The sequence below is a fragment of the Amphiura filiformis genome, chromosome 15 (assembly GCF_039555335.1).
Source record: "Amphiura filiformis chromosome 15, Afil_fr2py, whole genome shotgun sequence".
Classification (NCBI taxonomy): Eukaryota; Metazoa; Echinodermata; class Ophiuroidea; order Amphilepidida; family Amphiuridae; genus Amphiura; species Amphiura filiformis.
Window position 1 is genome coordinate 25,009,797 of NC_092642.1, and position 16,986 is coordinate 25,026,782.

The 16,986-nt window shown below is 37.2% G+C and overlaps 2 protein-coding genes across 2 annotated transcripts in view; both read left to right on the forward strand.

Annotated features, from left to right (window-relative positions):
• LOC140171427 (uncharacterized) overlaps positions 1-16,986 on the forward strand; it is a 443,410-nt gene that overhangs the window by 64,514 nt on the left and 361,910 nt on the right. The window lies entirely within an intron of this gene.
• LOC140171988 (uncharacterized) lies at positions 7,390-16,029 on the forward strand. Its single transcript, XM_072195336.1, has 5 exons — positions 7,390-8,305; positions 10,548-10,835; positions 13,126-13,227; positions 14,986-15,189; positions 15,577-16,029. Exons 1-5 carry the CDS (start codon positions 7,390-7,392, stop codon positions 15,933-15,935), a joined length of 1,869 nt encoding a protein of 622 aa, XP_072051437.1. The 3' UTR covers positions 15,936-16,029.

Genomic DNA, 16,986 nt, shown 5'->3' on the forward strand with positions numbered 1-16,986 from the left:
TAACCTTTTTACAGAGGGTATGATAGAGGTATTACTGGCAACTCTGCCAAATTACAGCTCAGTAGGCCACGTTTTTCACCTGAAATTATTGACATGAATATTTTGTGCCATTCTTGAGCAGTGCTGAACTCAGCCACTGGCAATTAAGCGCACTGTGGCGATGGACCAATTTTGACTCGCACTTACAGGAAAATGAAATAAGTTATGTTGCTGTAATTTGCAAGATAGTTACAAAATATAATTGGCATTAACTTCCTCAATGTTTACAGAAAAGTATTGAAAAATAAAAGAATGAGATCAATTTAGAAATGTCTGTGCAAGCAGTGCACAGTTGAGCTCCCTGCATGTCTATGGGAGTGGTCTAATCAAGTTGATGGTTCATTGGTCATCCCTACTATTACTAGTATAATAAATACGAATATAATCCTAACCCTAACCCTAATCCCTAACCCTAACCCTAACCCTAACCCTAACCCTAACCCTAACCCTAACCCTAACCCTAACCCTAACCCTAACCCCTAACCCTAACCCTAACCCTAACCCTAACCCATAACCCTAACCCTAACCATAAGACCCTAACCCTAAGACCCTAACCCTGACAATAATGAACCTTGCCTCGGACTATGCGGTTAGTGATATATTGCGGCCCATTATGGTTGCAGAAAGAAATTATTTATGTCCTCTTTTGCACAATTACTGTATTTTTGTGGGACCTGAATTTTAAATTTTTATGATGATGACATAGACTCGCTTGCCAGTCCTATATACGCCGTACCTATGTATATTGAGGACTGGCTTACGCCATTTTGGATGTCAATGGGAAATACACACTTAACGATTTGCGCCGGTTAGAAACTTGAAAAAAAAATCTTTAAAATTTCATCAATGTATATAAATGTGGTACCAACTGTATTGTGCTTGATAATTTAAGACTCGGTTGAAACAAAATTAAGGATCGAAAGCATTTAAGTGTCCAAAAGGCAAAATTATCGTCAAAGTTCTGTTGAAATCGGCACCCTTGCGAAGGGTTCAGAATTCGAATCAGGAACAAAAATATCCGATCTTTGCGATCAAAAACACAAAATTACAACTTTAAACATACTATTGGCAAAAGACATTATTACCAAACAATATAGAATAGAAAATTTGACATCATTTTCTCAAAATAATGAAAAAATTTGCTCACTAGACATCGAAAAAGTACGCAATCCAATTCCCGTTCAAACGCGTGGGAAACTGAAAGTGCATAATCGTGACTAATGATGACATGTATGATGCAAACTCATAGGTGTTGTGCGTTTGGCAAGTTGGGAGGGTGGGGGTTCAAAATGACCCCATAGGATTATAAAATTGCTCAAATACCTCTTTCAAATATATCAAATTATTTACATAAATAAACAAAAACAAATAAATAAATAAATAAATAAATAAATAAATAAATAAATAAATAAATAAATAAACGAAAAAATTGAACAAATTTTAGCGTAGCATTAAAATCATAAATATAACCATTGCTGGCAGGAGGACTCGAACCAACGATATTGATATCAGCAGTCTGATGCTCTACCATTGAGCTAAATGACAGCATCTAGTGATGAGAGTCGAGTTTTTAGCTTATACAGTGTTTGTCTGTGATAATGTCGCCTCGTGAAAGAAAGAAATATAAAATCTCAATTTGTAATTTAAATTTATTTGATAATTTTCTAACCTATATTTTCTTTCGAGCAGGGACAAATATTTCCCCTTTTATCTAATTTGACCGCTATATAAGAATCTATTTCTTTTATTACTGATTTAATTCCGCGATTTGTTCCATTAAGCAATATCAAAGATTAATGTCACACATCTCACAACAGATATTTAGTTGGTCTAGTGGTCTTTCACAGTGCTGTTTAACCGGGAGGTACCGAGATCGATTCCCACCTCTGCCTGCAATTTTTTTTTTAAACTGGGAAATAATAACCTGACATTCGCCGCTGACATTCGTACTTCAGAAGCGGAGTTATAACTTGTTAAACTTTGCTCCTTCCGTAAAAGGGTACATTATTTTGGCACTACATTATTTCTTTTTTTTCACATTGCTGGTATTAAATATCAAATGGTCATAATTGGCGGTCACTTCAAATCATCCCCAACTGAACTAGGTTCAGGTATTTCCTCTCATTGTTAACTGTTGGTTAACCCACCACTTGAGAATAAAGGACTATGATAGGTGCAACAGGATTACCTACGGGATTATCTCAAGGATATAATTCTGTTCTCCATCCTTTTCTTACATCTTCTCTGATATGTGCTAGTGTCAATGGTTATTGTTAAAAGGCAATAAGGTGTGTAATTGCAATATTTCCTCTGAATAGGAAAGACTCTCTACATCGAGTTATGTATGCTGGTGGTTCGCAATACTGTTATTTAAGAGAAGGTATCTTTCAAATCCAAATTCAAATGTTTGACCTTATATTAATTTTACTGGAAAATTATTTATGCTTGACTTTCCATAACTTAACAAAACTTTTGATTTTTTTAATGGGAGTTGCGATATATGTGACGTGTCATGTCAAAAGGAGACACTTTTGGGCAGGTTATCAATTTTGAGCTTTTTACATATCGTAAATAAATATATGTTTTGCTCCACAACGCCGTTTTCCCCAATGAAATAGGACATTCCTAAGCGAAGATATTGGTAAGTTATGGTATTATAAAATTGGAAATTGAGATATCGGCCTTTAAACATATTATTGACAATATTGAGAGTAGGAATTACCTTGAAAAATGTCTCGAAAAATACAAGATGCCAGTTATATTCCGGTCTAAAACTATCAGACAATTTTTTAAACATTAATAACATCACAAATTCGCAACAAACCCAAATTGTGAAAAATTCACCCCCGGGCAGATAATTGGCTATTTCTCCATTTACGATCCTGCCCAAAAGTGTCTCCTTTTGACATGACACGTCACATATATGATGCTTTTTCACTCGTTTAAAAAACATGGTCACCCTGGTTAGTATTATTTTTCTTTAAAGAAAAAAAAGCATGATTTGACTGCGAAATTGGGAATTTAACGATGTACTTCCGTGTGTGGAATATTTTCTCCACTAAGAGAACTACCGAATCAGTCGAGCGTGTGTCGGATGAACAGACTACCACAAAGGAAGTTTCAAGTGGTGTTTGAAGTACCCCAAACAAAGAAATGTGAATGGAGGTTAACTGTGGGTAATCGGATTATATGTTCGAGCGATCTCCTCTTTTCTCATCTTCTCTGCTCAGAAGTATTCACAACAAAGTCACTTCCGGGCTAAAAATGCTTGGTTTTTCAAATAGGCGGTGTAAGGCGATCGCTAGATACCTCAGCATTAGCGCAGCCATTGGCTCAAATATTATCTGGAAGCAGCGCGCTCGAACTATTTTGCAGCGATAATGGCTTGCCGATTTGCTGAGGTATCTGGCAATTGTCCCAACCGTCTTTGGTTTCCCATCAATTTTTTGTCTTCTTCATTGTTGCGTAATTATTGCATTGCTATGCTCCGCTTGTATTATATATATTGTATTGTACTGTGGTTTTATATGAATTATTCATAATGGTTCATAACGGATCGATAACTGGCCTCATTTTCTAGCTAGCAAACCGACGGGATTTGTCATTCGTTTGCGTGCTTGATAGAACAACCGTGAATTTAGTGTCACCCCCTTGATATAGTCCTTCAAGGAGGACCACGCTCCATTTAGTACGATAGTCCACGCCGTCAGGCGTGGGTCCTTCTACATTCGACAAATCCTTCCCGGAAAGTCGGGGGAAATGTCAAACTGATTAACCACGCCTACTGAGCTACTAATGATATTCAGCCAATCCGATCGACTGAATATCATCAATAGCTGTCAGTAGGTGTGGCTTGCCTACCTACTACCAGAACACTAGCTTCTAGCTTGGGATTGACACCAGTATTGCGTAACAAAATTGATTATTAATCCTCTTCAGTTGCATATGTGTTAATGCTATTATAATACTCGGTTTTACCCTCAGTTCACTGACCTGTAGGTAGCACACAATCAGTTCCTTTTGTCATCACTACATTTAATATTGTCCTGGTTAACCACGATTCGTTACTATTTTTGTAGAAGTTGTGCTTGAAATTATTGATTGGCTACAAACAAAGGATTTGAACCGATGTTCTTCACCGTAATAATTGGGCAGTGCAGTGCAGTCCATTCGATCAAATGTTGTCATTCAACCTATTTGTTCGTAGTGCATTTGTTATGTGCGTGAGACGAACTGTTTCGGTAGATTGCAATCATGCTTTTGTTGAATGGATTTGAGGAGTCCACCATATTTACGGTATGATACGTCATATGCACAACCTCTATTAATTGTGTATTAGTTGGCCTATTCGTTTCACGCTTCATAAAAACTTTGGGTTTCACCTATTTATTTACTTTAAGGGGGTATAATACCATGATTTTCATCCCAATGACAAAGTTCAATAACCTCAATTAAATACTCAATAGTGCAAATTTGACCTCAAGTTGCAGAGTATGAGTTTTTGTACCCAAATTTTCAAAGGTCATTCAATGAATATACAAATGTATTGGGGGTAAAGAATTGTGCCCTCATTAGATGAGCATGTTGTGGATCCTAGTGTAAGACATGAAGACCTACCAATTGAGAGACTGATTATAAATTGAGTGGTTGCTTGACTCGATTACTTAATTGATTGATATTTTAACACCAAGATACGGTACATTAATTACGAGACTACAATGTAATTTGTTAATGGCATAATTGATCGATTGATCAAACGAATGATTATCAATTGATGCTTGTTGAGTAGTTTAATGCTTGACTGACTATTAATTCATATCAATCTAATAAGTTATTGTGATTCTATTATTATATTATATTGATTGATAGGATGACCATATCAATTAAATGATTAATCAATCAATTCATTAAATAATTCTGATTGTTTTCTTGATTGTTTGTTGAATACTTTATTGGTTGGTTGAATGATCCAACGATTGAGTGATTAATCTAAGAATCCCTTGAACTTGAAGAATGTCAGTTTGCAACCATTTGTCGAAAATCGGAGTAACTTTTAATTTTTCATCCCTAGCATGCAAATTGACCTTGGACCTGTCGAGCCTCAAAACTTGGCAACTATGTGTCCTGAGTGCAAATATGTTACAGTGCCTCATTTCAAATATATAGTTTTAGTTTTGGTTTTGGTTTTGGTCACGTGGTTTCCTATTGTCCTGCCTAACCACTTGAATCACAAGATATCGAACTCTTTGTTTCTACCTTTTGTTTAAAACTAAACATTTGTGACAGGTAGTTTCGGTTTTGGTTTCAGTTTCTTATAAGTGGTGTGACGAATAAAATTACAGGATTTTCGAGTTACCTGATCTAAGTATACAAAAGAAATGTTTAAATTTCGCAGTGCAATATTCACGAGCAGAGAAGTCGAACAAAACAGTCTACATTTGAAAGCATTGATTTAGTTTGAAAGCATTGGCTTGAGACTACGAAATAGCCTAAGCTGATTTCACTGTGAAAATATATAGACCATCGAAATATTTGCATTCGACATTACAAAAGGGCCACTACTGTAATTGTATAGGTGCTATAAACAAAATCGATTCATGTCCTTAATCCCATGTACCAGAATCGATGGAAGGCCATTATATGACCTCTAATAAGCTAATGACTTTACTGAAGCAATTTTACTGCAAAAAGTAGAAGATAGAGGGGAGAAGAGATTGGGGTGTGTGTGTGTGGGGGGGGGGTGGAGGGCAAGGGGGATATGGGCCGGGAGAGATAGAAACATATGAGAGAGAGCATTGTAAGTGAAAGAGAAGGGGAGGAGAGCTCGAGATGAAGATATCGAATGTAGGGGAGGAGGAGGGGAAAGGGGAATTTAGGAAAGAGGTGGTTATATTGGGAGGGGAGCCCCCTCTTAAAGAGGTATGGGTTGTGCTTCCCACATTAATAAATTAATAAACTAATTCATAATCAAATCATCTCCATGCATCGTTTATGTTTCATACAAACAAACAAATTCCCCCACCCCACCCCATCCTTCAGTATACTCGCATATATGATCAATCATGATAATAATTATGTTAGCACAATAGGCTATTGTATACTTCTGGTTATATACCCTATACTGTGTCCTCCCAGCATAATAGTGTTATGATAGCAGATCAGATCAGCTCTACTTTTTAATCCCTTGATTTTTGGTTTCTGAACAAAAGAGAAACCAAAACTATATATTTGAAATGAGGGAGTGTGATCCTTAGACCCAGACAAATAATTTGACATGTTTTTAGTGAATATGGAGCATGTTTAATTTTTGCCTCCTATATATGACTATGAGTATGTAGGGTGTTTGAGGGTCTTTTGGGTCTTTTTGAGGGTCACGGAGTTCCAACTTGCCGCTTGATGCTTATATAAGCACATTTCCAAAATAGAACCAGACTAATATAATGACTGCACTGATTTTACAAAATAAATCAATATGATATCACGATTTAGGCCTACACTGGTAAACCAAGCTACTTTAAAAGTGTGAAGTGTTTTGATCCATGCAATCTCAAAATCAATCGATTGAGATGACTAGCGTACTCGTCCCAGTTACATAACAGATGCGGTTAAATGATGGGCGGGGTTACCAACCATATTTGGAGTTATTACGTTGTCATTAACTGGGTTGGTTCAGATCACTGCTTATGGTAATTCGATTGCGCTGCTGGGGGTAGAGCTCCAATCTATAAGGACCAACGCCTGACGGCGTTGATTATTAGTACTAAATATTGCGTTGGTCCTGTATGGACTACCTTGATAGCATCTATAATTCAACGTGAGGACAGCATGACTCTTTGCGGAAGAGGGGAGGTGCTAATCAGAACAGGGTAATCATCAAAGTTGCCAATACAGCCATGAATTGGCCATGGATCCACATTAATCGTGTTAATTGCATGAGGTGGGTGTAGGGGAGATGCGAAAGCACCCAATAGGCATATCTTGCAACATTTTTGTCAATTTCTAATGCAATATTTAAACGAAACTATTTACATAATATGCTAACATCAGTAGCATTCTGGGTAAAACCTCCAAAGAGGGCAAAATGACAATGGTCTCACACACTAATTCCGAAAGCATTTTATTGGGACAAATGGGTGCAAAGGGCAATGCATTCTTTTACACTTATTTATATCTGGTAATACGTCCCGCACTTTCGTCGGTGTAGCTACATCATGTATGTTTTGGAAGATTGTCTTTGAAGTTGATATTAATTGAACACAAATTAATAGAATTAAGAATATAGGGAGGTTACTTGAACAACATCTTTTTGGTTTGTAAAATTACAGATAATCAGGACAGCTATCACCAACAATGGCAACATTGGAAGAAGTAAAAGCAGACTTGGATGAGGCACTTCAGTATCTTAAAACTTGTGATGATTTTACTACACCAGAAGTTCAACATGCCCTTTCGACCATAGAGATATCTGCATTCAGTGATGACAGTGTCAAAGACAAGATACAGTTATATTTGGTGAGTCACGGTTATGCTCAGCTGTTTGTCAGGATGTGGAGTGGATTGAGTGAATTCCTAGAGAAAGAAAAATGGGAAGACGATGGATTCTCAATGTTGGAAGCTATGGTGAGATCCTACCTTAACTGCACTGACGGCAGTCCTGAGCTTTGCGTTGAGTTAGGGAAATGTGGAAGTATTTCCATGCTATTCTCAGGTTTAAATAAACTTGAAATGTACTTTGAAGAGGGTGATGAATTTGAATCTATAGCACATTTTGTGCAAACCATTTTGTTCCTTCTTTGCAATTGCATTTCTCGGTCCAGCAGCAACCGTAAGATCTACCAAGAGGCTAATGCTGTTGCCATCTTCAAGAAATACTTGAAATCACAAACTGTGTTGGTTAGCCTTCTTTCCCTGATGATACTAGCATATGTTGTAAATGATTCAGAAAGCGCTATCCTTGCAACATTAGATGGAGGAGTGGCTATTCTTGTGCAATGGTTGCAGGAAGCAGTCAACGCCAGTGAGCATTGTGCCTCCAGGGATAGTATAGTAGGATGTGCTAGGGAGATTCTTGATTGTCTGAATCACTTGGCAAGTAATGACAACAACAAACTTGAGATTGAGCGACAAGGTGGCATTCCTACCATAGTACGCATGTTACAAGATGATTTTGATGAAGAAGATCAGTGTGTTGCTGCTGAAACTGTGTGGAACCTGGCATTTGTGGAGTCAATCAGGACATCTCCTCAACTTCAAAAATCAGTTCCATGTGAGTATCATAAACATACAGGGAAGCGAACAGGAGCGATCAGTGAGATGTCAAATTTCATGAGGCTCTCGATCTCAATCATAATTATATAGGGCAAATATGCTTAGGCCTACAGTACTTTTGCAGAGTATTGAGCCCTTGTCTATAATGTTAACATGGTTAAGGAAACGCACAGTAATTTCTTCAACAGTGACTAGGCCCGTACGCAGGGGGAGGGGTGCGTTCTCGTTAATTGTTCTTGGAAATAAAGGGTAAAATATTGTAAATATCGTATACATCTTTCTAAATATGTACATTTGTGTTTATAATATAGGAAGTTGGACGTATAGGGTAAAATATTGTAAATATGGTACATATCGGTAATTTGAACGCCCTGTAAGATTAATTTCGAACGGGCTCTTTGAAAATTAATCGATACCATAATGTCCCAAATAAACTGAATTTGAAGTTCGACCTTAATCGATATCATGTCCCTGCATCCGGTTGACCTTTGATCACTTCCGGTTGACCTTTGACCCTGAACCAGAAGTGGCGATATCCTGGAAATCTAAATTTATATGAAGTGTGCCACTTAATCATTAAATTGGCAGATTTCATATCTGTTGAGGTAAAAAGTAAACATTTACTCCTATCCGTTAACCTCTATGGAAATATACAGTGAATTTTAGGACATTTTTACTACTAAAACTAATTGGAATTGGGGTATTCAATTAAATTTTTTACTGTTTGTGCAACCGGTCCCCGCAAACTGTGAAAACACTCCTTGTGTTTCTCATTTCACGATATTTTCAGGAGGAAAACACTTCCCTTTTGAGCAATTTTGCGAATATTTTGCCCTTCAAGAAATAATTTTGCGACGACTCCCGAAAACTGATGAGTAATGTTTGCATGTTTCCTCGATGTAAGAATTTAGAACGATATTGTTAGATGAAAAGCGCATGCACCCTTTCATTTCAAGGTCATCAGAGATCATCTAAGGTCATCTGATTATAAATTAGTACAGATGTTTGGAGTTTTACTATTTTGCTGCAATTTGGTGAGAGTAAATATTAATATGTTGGACAAAATGTTTAGTCATTTCGAGGTAATCTGAGGAAAGATTAATGGATTTTCATGAAATCTAAAGCCAGTATTTTGCACAGTAATTTTAAGGTCATACTAGATTTAGCTATAGATCTGAACCTAGCCGTAGCCGTTAAGCAGAAATGACCCCTAAATTACCTTTGACGAAATGACCCCTAAACTTCCTGTTGAATTGAAATAAACTTTGACCTTTGGGGTCATAAATATTTTTAACATGTTAAGAATGTCATTAGGATCATTCCTGTTGAATTTGAGTTCGATTGGACCAATTTTAAAATTTGACCTTTGACCCCTAAACTTTGACCTTTTGGAGTCAGAAATATTTTTAATCTGTTCAGGACGTCATAAGGATCATTTCTGTACAAGTGGCATCAACATACTATGTTACATGTAGCAGATATGAATTTTTGAAGATTTTTAGATTTTAACCGGAAATGACCCCTTAATGACCTTTGACCCCAAATCGGAGATTATCTTTTGTGTACCGTTAAGGTCAATGCATGTGTGTAAGTCCCAACTCTGTACTACCTAATTTGTACGAGAAGTAGCATTTTGAAGGTATTTCGGAAGTGACCCCTGAATAACCTTTGATCCCAAATCGGAGATTAAATTTTGTGTACCACCGGAGGTCATTGCATGTGTGCAAGTCCCAACTCTGGTGGTCAAGAACGTGATTTCCGCTTAAAATGCTACTCCTTCCACAAATTTCATGGCTCAGATGAAACTTTTGCGCCTTAAAATATAGCCTTCATATGGAAAAAAAATGTCCAACTTCTCAGTAGGAACATCCCCACTCAGACACCCCTACGTTGCGCAGTCCCTAACCAGACGGGCCAAAGTAATCTTCAAAACAAAAAGCCCCTCTTAAAAACTCCAGTGGTCACACTGAACACTGAACACACTTGAACATGTTGAAAGCAATATATTTTGTTTACATGACACCAAATTTGGGTACAACGAATCTGAAATTAAGAAATTAAGAAATTCATAATTACCTACACGTTATGATCACTTAAACAAATGGAGACTTCTTTTTGATGTGTTTATTGATTTCTGCTGATAAGAAAGACGTTGACAATGTATATATTGCATGTTTTTGTAAATAATGATAGAATGTAACCTGTACTGATATCATAATTACAAAATGTATTCTCTTTAGTGTTGAATAAACTGAGAAGATCTACAAATAGAAATCTTCGCAAGACCAGTGGCATTGCTTATTGGGAAATCAATGACAACCGACCTGAAGACTTGCCGATAAGAGAGAGCACTCCACAAGAACCTCCGCCAGCGTATGAAGCATCCATGAAGGAGCCCAAGCGACCTGCAGCAAACACAGCCAAACTTATGATAAGCTACCAGTGGGATTTCCAAGACATTGCTTTAAAGATCAGGGATGATTTGGTTAACAATGGCCACAGAGTGTGGATGGATCTCACTCACCTAAGTAAGGCTACATTTTTAAGTTGAAACAGAAATAACCCATATATGACTTTGCGATCGTGCTACCCATATGGTGAAGCATTTGGGTATTATTGTATAACCATCATCGTCGTGTTGTTTTTTGCGAAAAAAGGCGGAAGCATAAAGCAACCTCGGGACCCTTGAATCGACCCTTGCTTCCCCTAAACCAGCAAGGGATGAGGTGCCATATTGGCGAACTAATTTTACGGTATACATTGATATTACTATCGTAAAGTAAACAAATAGATCACCTTAGTCGATATTTTACTAAAATCATCACATAAAAAGTCTCTAAAAATTAACCACCCGAGGTGTTACATTGCAGACTTGTACCCGAGTCCAGCTTGTCCGAGTCCGAGCCGAGCCGAGTCCATTTGTATCCGAGTCCGAGCCAAGTCCGAGTCCTTTTGTGTCCGAGTCCGGACTCGAGTCCAAGTCCGGGGGTGCCGAGTCCGAGCCAAGTCCGAGTCCAACAAAAATAAGACCCGAGTCCGGACTCGAGTCCAGCTCGAGTCCGGACTCGGTCAGAGTCCATGACCGGAGGTGGGGGGGGGGGGTCATTCAACTTGAATGTGACATGTATCTGCCTACTGGCATTGCTTAGTAGGAATTTGTATAAAAATGGGTCATTGTGTATAACAAAATGAAAAAGCTAGGGTAATTGGGTATAAAATTTTGAAAGAAGGGGGTCATTTTGTATAAAATTTTGAAAAAATGGGTCATTATTCCAAATAATGGAGCAAAATTTTATATTTTGTTCTAATTTGAAAATTTACAATACAAATTTGCTGAAAATTTTTTTTTCAAAGTTTCTGCATAATTTTAAGGCATTTTGATGATAAAATTGCAGAAAGAGAAGGTCATTGGTCAAAGGTCACTCACTACACCACACCACACACCGCTCTCCCTATACACACCCACCCTACCAAACCCCACACCACCCCCGGGCACCACCCCACCCCACACACAGTTGACATTTCAAAGACTCAACCCAGGTCAACCAACCAACCAACCGTACACATGGTACACACAATACTTCAAAGACCCATACCCATGAGTAGCTACTTTCTCCTGAAGGTAAAAACTACATGTATCAGACCACCTGTATCAGACAGCAGTCATGTGGGGGTATTTGTGAGTGTGGCACACTACATGTAAACTCACCCCTAGAGAAATGTCACTAGGCTGTGTGAAGCATAAAGATGTGTAAATGAATACATTTTAGAGGGAGGCTCCCTATTATTGTAAACATTTTTATCCATTTTGACACCCAAATTTGGCAACCTCCCTATTTCTGGCAAATTTTGTGCCCTTGAAGTTGCATGTAATTTTGAAAGTCTCCTATTTTTGTTTGAATCCTCTCTATTTTCTGGATGTTAATGTTGGCATCTGTGCATCATCATCGTCATCATCTTTATCATCATCATCATATTAAATAATAATCATACTAACAGAAATTCACCTTTAATTCTAAACATCTTTTCAAAATTGTCCCACACAAATGTACTGTGAGTAGTTAGCACACACAAACTACAGACACCGTAGCCCTGTCTTGGACCTACCAATTTACTGAGTGGGAGCTGAGATGTATAGGGTCCAGTGCATGTGCATGTTTCTCTCTTAAATTTTAATGGATTGGAAAGTTCCATGAAAAAACTCTTAGATATTTTTTATAGACCAAATATTCAAATTATGCATTTAATTAAAATTATCAATTATTTCATAAATCTAAATAATTTGCTGGATATGTAGGATATATGACAGATCACAGATTTGACAGCCCCCAATTAATTAAATTAATGTTCAAATAAGTAAAGTCAATAAATTTGAGATCTATTTTGACATTTTTAGATTTATCATTTCACATTTTACATGGATTTAATTGGACTGGACTCGGACCGGACTCGGCTTCGAGTCCGAGTCCTTTTGTGTCCGAGTCCGAGCCGAGCCGAGTCTTTTCGTGTCCGAGTCCGAGCCAGGTCCGAGTCCAACAAAAAGTGGACTCGAGTCCGAGTCCGGACTCGAACGATACATCTCTGTTACATTGTACGTTTTACTTCGTTAGTGACTAAAAATTCACTTGGTTTTTGTGGGGGAAAATACAAATTCGTTTATTTCATCTGCAAACCTGGTGAACTTATTCAATGAACGTTTGTTTTGTATACTCACCATTAGTCATATCTTTGATAAGGTAAACAGATAAACCTTTTGCTTTTGTATTGTTTTTAATATAAATATTATTAATCGTGTTATATTTGAACTTGTATTTTCAGGAGACGATATCCTCAATTCAATGGCTGATGCTGTAGAGAAGTCAGAGATAGTTCTCATCTTCATGTCAGAAGCTTACAAGAACAGTCAAAATTGTAGAACAGGTAAATATTTATGTAAAATACATTTTAAGTTACAGAATAAAACATGCAATGAACACTGAATTGTGAATGTGATCTAACATTCTAACAACAAACTCTCTTAAAATTGTGCATTTGAATCGTGGTCGTTAACCCAAAGATTAAACCAGAGTCCCAATTCCAAAATGTTTGCGTGTCACTCAAAGAGAGCAAAATAGTGTTCCTCCAGATCGATTTGTGATATTTGTATACCTTTGTAATTCAGTGATTCCAGCGCAAGTGTAAAAAAAATAAATTTGTTTATAAATTGCTTAAAAGTGAAGGATAAGTCATTCAAGTTGTCATTGGGTATTTTTGAAATGACAAAGTTGGCAAAAAACGAAGAAAACAGCAGTACGATCGTCCGGATGACCAAATCACTGAATGGGCCTTTAAGCTTAAAGATGCGAATTGATGTTATTTTTGCTTTCCATGCATGAAAAACCAATAAGCAATAAGGCAGATTTAGTATACGCACATGACAATTCTGAATCGGGACTCTTTGTAACATTGTACACACACGCACATGTGAACCACGCACACGGAAGTCCATGCTTCCTGGACGGTATTTCCCGATCATAGCATACTTCCATGATTGTATACAACATCTGCAGATGGGGTTTAAATACCACCAATAGGCCTGGGCGATGCATGTAAATACGACGGTGAACTATTTGTCTGTGTGGCATCTGAAAAGACTGCTTTAAAATCACTAAAATTGACCAAGTTATAGCCAAAAAAATACAATTTGGATTTTGATGCTTTTTTTAGTATACAATCGCTATATCTAATTGTAACTTTCAGCTTCGAGGGCGCACTGCCATTTTAAGGTGTTAACGGTTCAGTGCGTTAAAACAAGAAAAGTCTCTGGTCAACCTATGTTGAGTTTTGATCATTTGACATCTAAATCATCTAGTTTTACCTGATATTGTAACTGAGAGAGTTCTGAAATGAGAAAATTCGGCCCAAAATTAGCCATTTCCCCATTGAAAACCGTGTAATAGATAATAGGTATTTAACCTGGAGTGTGGGGTGAGTCCGCACTCGGTGCCAACCAACTCTGATAGTCTATCTGTGGCAAGGGAAATAAAACTGAAATGTTTAGACCCTAATGTTTGTCCAAGGTAAAGCGGTAAAGCGATAAAAACTCAAAGTGTGTAGTCCACATTTGTCATGTTCGCCAGTGGCTACACGTAATGTCACTCTGCCTTTGTGGGGGTAGGATTAGTGATTCTTTGCAGGGCCGATTAAAGGATTGAAAAGTGACGAGGCAATAAAGAATTGTATCCCACTGATCAGTAATTTTGGTTAGGTTATAGCAAAAAATGTAGGCAAACAAATCCGGTAATTTACTCATATCTTTAACTTTCGCCATCATGGACGATGCCTTTTTTCAAAATTGATTTGGCTCACTGCTTTTCCCATGAAACAGTGAATCTTATATACGTGACCTAGAGAAAAGCTCCTGTTGTCCTTGATCGTGAGGTTGGTCCCCCTCTTAATCCAAATGGCCTCCCTGGTTAGCACCTTAGGTGAGAATGGTGATATGGTGGGCCCTCCAGAGTCTGTGGGTTCTCTATTATTCGTGTTTGTACCTTATGTTTCTACCTTTTGAATATCCTTCTGGTGTACTTCGAGCCATGCATAAAACTCTCTCAAACATTACAGGTCATATTGCATTGATTTGTCATGGTTTAAGTAATAATTCTTAAATGTAGCATGTGATTCTATGTGTTTTTGTAGAAGCAGAGTATGCATACAAGAAGAAGAAGAAAGTCATTCCACTACTTGTAGAACAAGGCTATGATCCAGATGGTTGGCTTGGTGCTCTACAGGGAACGAAGCTCTACTACAAGTTCTTTACAGGGGATCTCAGGAAAACAGATATGGCAAAACTTTTGACAGCTTTGAGAGAACAATCTACAAATGCACAAGACGAACTTGATGGTAAGTTCCCAGTATTAGATAAAGTAACGCAGCGCTGGTTCTTAGCTTTAGTGTGTTTATACAAGCTAATAATCTGTCTAATTTTCTCAAATTTTTCACACAAAAAGCTCATTTTTACCTCATTGTTGCCAAGATATATTTCAAATTTGCCAACACTTTCTGGAAATTTGGTAAAAACTATGCCAATTTTTTTTTAAATGTTGACAACATTATTTGGGATTTAAGTATACCGATATGTGATGTGATCCAGCTAAATTTGCAAATTTGTTAAATGATGGGTCCACTTTTGTCCCGGGCTTTTGTCATTCTTTGGCGCACCTACCTACCAAGCTTTAACTTGCGTGCCCACAACCAGTATTTCTTATGCTTAATTTAATTCCAATCTAGGTCCAATCATAGCTACAGAGGCAAACAACGACCATGCTGCTGCACCATCACCAAACTCCAAGTCACCTGTTTCACAAAATTCCAAATCGCCTGTCAGCAATTGGAGTGCCAAGGATGTCCAGGGTTGGCTGAAGAGGGAAAACCTAGGTGACCAGACTTGTTGTCTATCAATCAAGAGAAACAAACAAAACCTATGTGATACACTGCACGGCCTTGATGGCAACCATCTTGAAAAAATGTACCAGGAGTACAGCAGGGATCCAAACAAATTCAAAGACGAGATGAGGTCTGAATGGCAAATGAAGGGCAAAGTGTATCTCAAGTTCACAGTTGCTCTCACAAATTTGTTTGAGAAATAATTTGACCCTTAACCGTGACATTCAGCTTGGATGTGTAAATAAAGAATATATTTTATGAACTAGTTTTTATTATATTCAACGGGATGGTTCTTAGGTCGGCTGTAAGAAATAAAAATAAGATTTTTTTTATCGATTTTTTTAAATCATGATTTCACAAAATGAAATGGTGAATATGACAATAGTCACAGTTTTGATAAATTGCTATAATTAGATTATTTAGAGTTTTAAACAAATACATAAAATATGTTTATTCTTTATAATGATTATATCTTGAATTCAAAATTTAAGCCAAGCAAATCTGATTGTTTTTGTTTGTCCTCTTCTTACTGACCCTAATCTTGACATTTGTGGAAGAAGTTTTACAATGTAAATTAATACCAACCTAATTCTAGAATTGCCTGACAACGCTCACTCTCGCTCTCTATACTTCCCAATTGTGCATGTTTTGCAATACCAATTTAGTAACTCACTCGTGCAATGAATAATAAATGTTAGAAATTGCGTTTTTGTCTCAAAAGGAAGTAATTCAGGCATATTCATAGACCCTGAAGTTCTCTCTTCAGGGTGTATGGTATATTTTTATCCCCGGGTCAGTAAAATCTGTGCGAGCATAGATGGTGCGAGCAAGGCAGTCAAATTGTGAAACCACGCTGAACTTAAATTCTTATGGTGCTATAATAGAACAATTGACACTTACAGAAATAATTCAGCTGCTTTATGTAAAAGCATGATCATCAAATTGATACATTTTTGAGGCAGTTAAGCAAGCAATTTTGTAGAGACTATCTCTGTATGTTCCTTAAAACCATATGTTATTGTGAAGGTGGTGGACATAAACATGATCAATGAAATTATATTAATCAAATTAAATGGTTAATTGCAGAATGTTACTTTCAAATGGCAACTTTTTGTCAAGTATGCATTTCATTTTAGCTATCTGTAACTGTAAATAATATAAGTGTGAGGTGATTGCCAACTGTTGATATATCTGGCAAGTGTAGTTTAAAGCAGTAATATTGACATCTTAGAACAATCCAACTAATTCAGTTGT